Source organism: Palaemon carinicauda, chromosome 35, assembly GCF_036898095.1.
Source record: "Palaemon carinicauda isolate YSFRI2023 chromosome 35, ASM3689809v2, whole genome shotgun sequence".
NCBI classification, from domain to species: Eukaryota; Metazoa; Arthropoda; class Malacostraca; order Decapoda; family Palaemonidae; genus Palaemon; species Palaemon carinicauda.
Window position 1 is genome coordinate 76,708,675 of NC_090759.1, and position 10,330 is coordinate 76,719,004.

Sequence of the window (10,330 nt, forward strand, 5' to 3'; positions counted from 1 at the left end):
CAGAAATTGCGTCTATATATATATATATATATATATATAGACAGTATAGATAGATAGATTTAGATTTAGATTTACATATATATATATATATATATATATACTTGTATATATAAACACACCTATATCTATCTATCTATCTATCTATATATATATATATATATCGCTCACACACATATATATATATATATACACACACACACACACACATATATATATATATATATATACTTCCCGGTGAGCCATTTTCAATCTTTATATATAAAAATCCCACTCCAAAACTATGTCTACATCTGCGATCCAGGGACGCCAAATAACATACAATCAATAATTAATATCAAGCCAAGCTTTGGAATTCTCTTTCTGCTTACGTTCTCCCTATTACCAATAACCTTCCTGTCTTTATTTCTTTATCGAAGGTTCTAACATTTCTTTGACCTGGTTTAGCTAGAGGCAAATAGTTGCCGACCCCATCGGCCTTTTTGCTTTTTTATGGCCATGTAAAACTGATTTCGTTGTTATTTGTACCATAAAATGTATGTATGTATGAATGAATGTATGTATGTATGTATGTATGTATATATACAATTACTATAAAACAGGTGACAATAATAGCAACAGAAATAGTAAATACTTCATTTTAAGAACAGACATTTATAACACCTGCAACAAACCTTACCCACCTATTGCAAGCCGCAACAGTTCTGAAAACTAACAAAGTTATTTTCATATATAATAATCTTATGATAATGACAGGAATTATATTAATATAATTCTTCATGCAAAGTAAAATCCTTTATCCCAATAACAACATCATTCTAAGAACAAACATTTATGACACCTGCAACAAACCGTACCTATCTATTGCAAGCCGCAACAGTTCTGAAAACTAATACAACTATTTTCATATATAATAATCTTATGATAATAACAAGAATTATATTAATATAATTCTTCATGCAAAGCAAAATCCTTTATCCCCATAACAATAGCGTAATGACTTTCCAAAGTTTCCCCTGAGAGTCTTTAAAGAACAGATGGAGCATAGAAACGGTCAAGTGTCTGCTATCGACCATTTTCTCAACGCCGCTGATTCGATATTCTTCGGAAAAAGAGTAATTGGCATCTTTTCTACCAACACTCAAGCGGTGGACTTTATATTGGTAGAGGAATGAAATTGCTTTATATGTATAGATAAACGAAGGTTTTCAACCAAGTTTTTTTCTTTTTTTAATAGAATATGAAGAGCAGAATTTCATGAAATTTTGTTTAGAAGATTTTCTTTGGGTAACTTTTTTATATTTGATTTGTAATGTCATATTTCGGTAGAAACTAAAGTCTGTTAGCTAGCAAACTATCAAATTTATATTACAAATTATCATTTGTAATATAAATTTTATAACTAAATTCTTAGGGAAAGTGTATAGTTGATTCAGCATAATTTTTGTAACCTTTTATTTTCATTGAAGATTTCCATAATTGCTTTTGGACGTTTATAAACTCAGACTCATGTAACTCCATATATATATATATATATATATGTATATATATATATATATATATATGTATATATATATATATATATATGTATATATATATATGTATATATATATATACATATATATATATATATATATATGTATATATATATATATATATATATGTATGTATAATAACAGGATATAAACAATCAGGAAGAGGGTTATATCTCCATTGCGCTACCTGAGATGAAATTGCAAAATCTGCCCAGCCATTTGGAAGTTTCCATTTAGCGTATACATGAGTATGTCTACGCATTATATACATTATACATTTAAATTCGTAATATATAACAAATGATTTTGATATATATATATATATATATATATATCAACAACCAAATATTCAGCCATTTTTAGTCCACTGTAGGACATAGACCTCAGACATGTCCTTATTCATGTCTGGGGTTTGGCTAATTTTCATCTCGACACTGGCCACTGCGGATTGGCTTCAGTCTGATTTCTCACAGCAAACCAAACTAGTATGGGTGGCCCTAATTAGTGAATCCTTGCTGATCATGGCAATACACAAACCCTTTTCACCCCGTTAAGGTATCCCTACTCAGAAAGGGATATATATATATATATATATACATATATATATAAATATATATATATATATATATATATATACATATATATATATATATATATACATATATATATAAATATATATATATGTTTATATATATATAATATATATATATATATATATATACATACATACATACATATAGATTTATATACATGTGCTTGTGTGTATACATGAACAAGAAAAATAAACAAACAAACAAACAAACAAACAGACTCATCCAGACGCAAAAACATCTTGGGTGAGGATTGGTTACCAACGAGTCTTTTCCCCTTCACTTTTATTATTGATTTCCGTTGCATCGAACGGATTATATTCTTCCAGTCAAAAAAAAAAAAAAGATTAGGATTATCACCTTATTATAGAATTAAAATTGATCTATTATTATTATTATTATTGTTATTATTATTATTATTATTATTATTATTATTATTATTATTTGGAAAGCGATACCTGTAAGTTCCTATAGAGTATATACAAGAAATAACAACACCAATGAAGATTAAAGACACATTTGTGTATAGTAATTTATATTATCCTAAATTCAATGTAATTCCATCTGATGTAATTACATTGCTTAAGTTTTTAATTACAAGATGAAATTACACCAATCATCAAAAGCACACTTGATTACGCGATATACATATATACCTTAGATATACATAAATAATAAAAGGAGACATTCGCCAACGCACACACGTACACAGGCACACACACGCACATATATATACACACACACATATATATATATATATATATATAGCCTATATATATATAGCCTATATATATATATATATATGCCCACAATAGGATTATTATCATGGGCATAAGTACCTAAATTATTAACATAAAACTAAATATATATGAAAGAAATATATATATATATATATATATATAGATGCCTATATATATATATATATATATACATATATATATATATATATATATAATCGGCAAAAAAAATTTCATCAAAAAAAAAAATCAGCAAATATAGTTTATCAAAAGCAAGAACGTTTATGACTTCCGCTGATTGTATGATAAGGAAAGCTCATTGCATCGGTTAGTTAAGGATAACCATTAAAGGTTATCGAAACCTCCATGATGTATTTTATGTTATTCCAACAAACTCATTTCCGTTTATACAATTGCTCATTTTCAGTAATTCAAATATCGGAAATCCATCTTATTTTACATTAACAGTATAGAGTTTAAAAAGGAAACATTCAATAGCTTGAATAAGTTTGTTCGTTTTTCATCCGTATTTATAAAGTTTAATCTTATTTTCACTATTTCATAGCTTTCATGGGGTTGAACTTATTCATTCTTAAACTTGTCTGTTGTAAAATGCATAACATTCATAAATGTTTCTTTTCTAAGCTATTTTCTGATTATTGCTATAATTATTACTAAGTTTTGAAATATAAAACCGTTTGATTTGCATCCAATAACGATAACAATAACAATATCATAAATAATAATAATAATAATAATAATAATAATAATAATAATAATAATAAAACCATCAGCATTATCATTAGCATAATGATAACTATTTTGTTTATTACTTTTCACTTTTCTCTACACGGCATATTCATAGTGCAAAGTACATAAAACAATGTCTTATCAATAAAACTGTGCTTTTAAAAGATTTTCCATTATAAACGCACACGCAAATATGTATTTATACATTTATACACACGTACATGCATACACATTATAAACACACATATATATATATATATATATCTATATATATATATATATATATATCTATATATATATATATATATATATATGTATACATATTGTGCCTACCATGCAATAAATTTGGATTAATGAAGTCGAATGAAGAATATATATATATACAGTATATATTATATATATATATAATATATATATGTATATATATATATATATATATATACTTATGGATAAACACACACACACACACACACACACACATATATATATATATATACATAAATATAGCCACTCATATTCCCTTATTTAAAAACTCCCCAAACTGACCCACACTTCGACAGCGCCGCCGTCAGGAAGCAAAATGCACCCAGAAGGGGTGTTCGCTAAAGGGGCCCCTTGAAGTCCACACAATCCATGTGGCGGGGAAGGGAGGGAAGTTGGTTGGTGGACGAGAAAAGGCTCCCACGCTCCGAAGGATTTCCATATCCCGCGAGGAAAGATCATTGTTATATAGCTTCCTTTTAAGGGGGCGCCCATATCCGTTCCATGTTACGCTTACTTGCTTGTTGATGGATGTTGTGTGCGTTGTTGTTTTTTGATAGGGGAATTAGTCGTAATAATATATTCATACCTTTGTATATATGTATACACACATATACACACATCTGCATATAAATATTCACACATGCAAAAATGTTTATATATATATATATATATATATACATATATGTACAGTATATATACGCACTCACACATATATGACATATATATATATATATATATACACAAATAAATATATAAATATTCTCATATATAGGCTATAGCATATATATATATATATATATATGTATATATATATATGTATATAATATACACTATAAATACACACACATATATATATATATATTTATATATACATGCACACATACACACAGATATATATATATATATATATATACACGCACATAGGTCTCACCACATCACACATGAGATCACTGGTAACCTAAACAGACATATTAAAAAGCTACAAAACGTTAGTAAATAACGCAGAGATACAAATCTCATTGCTCTTAATTTGCTCATTAACTAACAGTTTCTCCGTATAAATAATGTTGCTGCTCTCACTAAAAATACTTATTATTATCAATATCGTTATTATCCTTTTATACCTTTTCGTGAGCATTTTTATCGTAATTTCTTTTTTATTAGATAATTACGATTGAAAAATCTCAGTCCTTACTCTAGTTATCGATATTGTAATTTTTGCTATTATCATTATTTTTCATTATGTAATGGACAATAAAATGATGATTAAAATCAATATTATTATCTATATCTATATTCTGGTTATAGGAAATATTAAGAAATTTGAGAAGCTAGTCAATTTCCTTTATTATTATTATTATTATTATTATTATTATTATTATTATTATTATTATTATACGAGACAATGAAATATCACAGTAAGAACATAGGAGAAAATAGTAACTAGACTGTCATTCACAAAATATCAAATCCTATTTATAAAGTATACCTCTTATTCTTACGGCTGAGCACAAATAATTATGGACAAATTTAATGTTCGCTAATATTGGCGTCTACCAGACAAAAAAAAAAAAAAAAAAAAAAATTATTATAACTAATATACGGTGAAACTACATATTTCTCTAACCTGTAATTAACAATCATTATTTGCATTATTATTACAATTTATATTAGATGCTAAATATATATATATACATATATATATATATATATATATATATACTTGTATGTATATATATATATATATATATATGTGTGTGTGTAATGTATATATATACATATAGAAATAAATTTCTACCTCATACTTGGGATCGAACGCTGGCCCCTTCTAATGAAAGGCCAGCGTTCGATCCCAAGTATGAGGTAGAAATTTATTTCTATTTGAACACGATGTTGTGTTGATATTTATCCATATATACATATATATATATATATATATATATAGATATATATATATATATATATATATATAAATCTAATATACGACATTCGTTTGTTCTTATAATTATAAACCAAAATTCATTAGAATAAAAAATGTATAAAACAAAATTACATGTGTACAACACTTGAAATTTTATATGTAGAAATTTGCTTGTAGCTTCAAAATAAATTTTTTTTAATTTTTAATTTAAAAATCGGAAAGGAAGCAAAAACCACTATTTCATAACTTAATATTTGAAAATGTGATTTTTATTTTTTTCTCATTTAAAATTTATTGGTATATTTGTTTTATAGAAACCTTATTTAAGTTTTGGTTTATAATTATAAGAACAAACGAATGCCGTATATTAAATATATATATATACATATATATATATATATATATATATATATATATTCTTCAGGCAAAAACTTCAAAGTAAAATATCTATTTTATCGTTAGTGAAGAAAATTGCATTTTACAAATCATACCAAAAGTATATATGTAATTTTACTTAATTAAAAAATAGTATCATATCCGTTTAAAATTTCATGCCCGGATTATATTCTTGGATATAATAAATATCATTGTTTAATTTTTATTATGAAAACAATAATTATATCATCTATAGCCTTTCAGTAGAAAGGCCTTAATTTATATAGATGAAAATTTAATCTTATATATTCTTTTTCATCCAAGTTTATATATATATATATATATATATATACACACATATACATATACATATATTTATACAAAATGATAATATATATATATATATATATATATATACATATATTGTATATATATATATTATATTTATATGTGTATATATATATATATATATATATGTATATATATATATATATATATATAACAAAGCTGAACCTCTTTATCAAATTCTTATTCTAATATTGCAGATATTAGTCATGTAATGTTGTGTTTAAAAATTTTAAACATTTCATTTCTACCTGAATTCATTTCATGGCTTTTTATTACTTCATATATATATCATACAGTATTTTATCCGGCTTAATTTTCTAAAGATGTAATTAAAATATTACATTTTTTTGATAAGTACATTTCAGTCTAAAATTAACCAGAATTTAAGAATTAGAAATTATAATCTTGAGCTGTAATATTTTTTAATATTTTATAAAATCCTGTTTTCTATTTCTTTTAAATGACATCAGACTAGAAAGAACACTTATATTGCTAATTGAATTAACAATTTTTTTTTTTCTGGCCAATAATATTGAGGTGGAAAATTTACTTAAATAAATGGGATCATTACAAAATTACTATATAAATTTTTTGATGTCTTTATTTTCGATATTTTTTTCTTTAATATTTTTTTTATTGAGGTGGAAAAATTACTTAAATATGTGATCATTACAAAATTTTATATATTTTTATGTCTATTTTCCAATTTTTTTTTCAAATCGTTAATGTAATTTTCATCAATTTTCGCAATTTATATAAAAAAAACTACAAACTAATCTACATCCTACAATGAAGGTACAAGAGAAAGATGAATATAGTTATAAAGTTTAATTAAAAAAATGATAATATAAGTCATTTACAATATTTACAGCCGTTTGAATATTTACAATGTTTTACAAGAGAGAGGCTTACAAAGGTAAAAGATGACTGACTTGTTTACACACGCGACACTGGAGGAATGTAATGCGGAAAAAAAAAAAAAAAAGGTTTTTGAGACAAGGTACTCAAAAGAGCGAATTCTATTTTGATTCTTGGTCGCCTTCATTTGGACGGTCTGTTAAAGCATTTCACTGGGTCCATTGATAAAGCAATAAATAAAACATTTTAAAAAAATATGCAAAATGTTAGAATGTAAAAAAAATAATCTTCAATCACTGGGTAATATTACGTAGCGATTTACACAGTACATATTTTGCAAAAAAACATATAATTAAGTTGAAGATTTGCACAATAAAAATTATTTGCCAAAAAAAATACATATATAATTTAGTTGAAGGGCTTTGAACGATAAAAAATTATTTGCAAAAAAATTTACAATTTAGTTGAAGGGCTTTGCACAATAAAAATGATTTGTAAAATCACATAATTCTTTTCTAGTTGAAGGGCTTTGCACAATAAAATATGATCTGCAAAAAACATTTTTTTTTCGTTGAAAGGCTTTGCACAATAAAATATGATTTGCAAAAGACATATATAAATTAGTTGAAGTTCTTTGCACATTAAGAAATATTTGCAAAAACATGTATAATTTAGTTGAAGGGCTTTGCACAATAAAAATTATTTATAAATTCATATAATTTTTTAGTTGAAGGGCTTTGCACAATCAAAATTATTTGTAAATTCATATAAATTTTTTAGTTGAAGGGCTTTGCACAATAAAATATGATTTTTAAAAAAAATTTAGTTGAAGGGCTTTACACAGTCAATTTTTTTTTTTTTGCAAAACATGAATATTTATGTTGAAGGGCTTTGCACAATAAAATATGATTTGCAAAACACATAATTTTTTAGTTGAAGGGCTTTGCACAAAAATGTTTGCAAAAAACATATATAATTTAGTTGAAGGTCACTTTCAGAATCTACAGTATATACAAAATTATCCAGAGATTTTGACTTAGACAACAAAATGATGCCCATAGGGCGTCGAGAGTTTGAATAAATGAGATGAATAATGACGATGACGATGGACGGACTTCCTATCTCCCCCAATGCCCTTCATCGCGACGTAGTCGTTGACGGAGGCAGCGCCGCGGGAGGGAACGGAGGGCGAAGGGGGTTCCCAATGCTCGGCCTGACGAAGTTTTGGGACAGGAAGGGTGCCATGAGCAAGCGGGAGAAGGGCTCCGGATTGAGCGACGTCAGTGGTAACGCCGGCAAGGCACTCGGTCCACTTCCTGTCGGAGGCGAAGACGGCGCTGACGGAGGAGGTGGGGGTGATTTGTCGCGCCCCATGATGGCGTCGATGGTGAAGGCTGGGCGGGGAGGTGGGCGCGTTAGAGGCGGAGAGGGAGATGTTGTGATCATGGGTTTGACGGGCGTGGGAGCGAAGAAACTTCCTCCCCCTACTCCTCCTCCAACTCCTCCACCTCCTCCAGTGCCTCCGCTGTTATTCAACCCTCCACTTATTAATGCAGGAGCAGGTAGATTCTGAATGGGAGGCGCCAAGGACCCCCTGAGATGCCTGAGGAAGCTCTCCTGTTGCGAGAGCGCTACGTGATGGGCGTGGAACTGCGCCGGTGGCATGTAGGGATGGTGGGCGTAAGGCACTGGGCGGTGGAGCATCGGGTGAGGCCCCAAGAAGGCTGAAGCAGCAGCAGCAGCCGCCGCCTGTTGTTGTTGTTGTTGTTGTTGATGCTGATGATGGAGATGATTGTGATGCAGATGGTAGGGGTCGACGACCCCCGCGGCCAGCAGGGAGAAAACGTGGGGGTCGTTCAGGAAATCCGGATGCTGGCGTTTGTACCGCTTCCGCCTCCTGAGGAAGGACCCGTTGTCGAACATGTCGATGGCTCCAGGGTCGAGCGTCCAGTAGTTCCCCTTGCCGGGGTTCCCAGGTTCGCGGGGCACTTTCACGAAACAGTCGTTCAGCGAGAGGTTGTGTCGAATGGAGTTCTGCCACGCGGGGAACTTCGCCTTGTAGTAAGGAAAGCGCCCCATGATGAACTCGCAGATTTCACTGAGGGTGACCCGCTTCTTCGGCGCCTGCAGGATGGACATGGTGATGAGCGCGATGTACGAATACGGCGGCTTGACAGGTCCGCCGGACTTCTTGTCACCCTCGGAGGAGCCCTCCGCTGTTTCCTGCAAGGGCCGAGATTCGTCGTCGTCTTCGTCCGCGCCCACGGGGCAAGTTTCGGATTCGTCCTCGCTGAACTGGGTCGGGGCAACGACCAGCTCTTCCCCTGGCGATAAACACTGAGAGTCGGTCATGACTGCCTCATACACGGGCATGATCCAACGGGGCAGCGCCGTTTGTCGTCGTTGTTTTTTTTTTTTTTAGGAAAAACACACGGAGTTCACCAACACCTCACACGGAAAACACCTCACGAAGCAGTTCACCACAAGCAAAATCAAAGCACACCTGAGGTTGGGGAGGGAGGGAGAGATTCTCGGTGTGTCCAGGGCAGATACAAAACTAAGTCAGGTCCCAATGGGGAGATTCGAGAGACCGCTCTTTCCTCTCTCGTCGCCTGATAAATAATGATGACAAATGTCGCAGCCAGGGAAAAGACCATTTTTGGCACCTCGCTGACATCTGGCATCTCCTCTAAGTGATTCATCGTCTCGAACCAATCGGAACCCACAACAGAAATCGTCGGACACGCCCACAACTCTTATGCACCAATGACCAGATCTCATCTAACCGCAAGCACCGCCCAGCATCTTTCGGCCAATTGGCATCATCCCACATCCGTCCGATGTCCCGCCCATTAATCCCAAGGGGGAGGTGCCCAGAGCTTCAGAGGGCCTGACATGATTAGATTTGGTCCCATCTGTTGTTTGCGGACAGAACAGCTCCATTTATCCATAAAT

General features: G+C 30.8%; 1 protein-coding gene across 1 annotated transcript; it reads right to left on the reverse strand.

The window, feature by feature from the left end:
• Window positions 1-8,233: 8,233 nt before the first annotated feature.
• Window positions 8,234-9,974, reverse strand: LOC137627556 (forkhead box protein D1-like). The gene has a single exon (XM_068358645.1). It carries the CDS (start codon window positions 9,746-9,748, stop codon window positions 8,513-8,515), a length of 1,236 nt encoding a protein of 411 aa, XP_068214746.1. The 5' UTR covers window positions 9,749-9,974; the 3' UTR covers window positions 8,234-8,512.
• Between the last annotated feature and the right edge of the window lie 356 nt (window positions 9,975-10,330).

Bases quoted from the DNA above. Each gene is read 5' to 3' on its own strand.
- LOC137627556 (XM_068358645.1), bottom strand. From the start codon at position 9,748: ATGCCCGTGTATGAGGCAGTCATGACCGACTCTCAGTGTTTATCGCCA.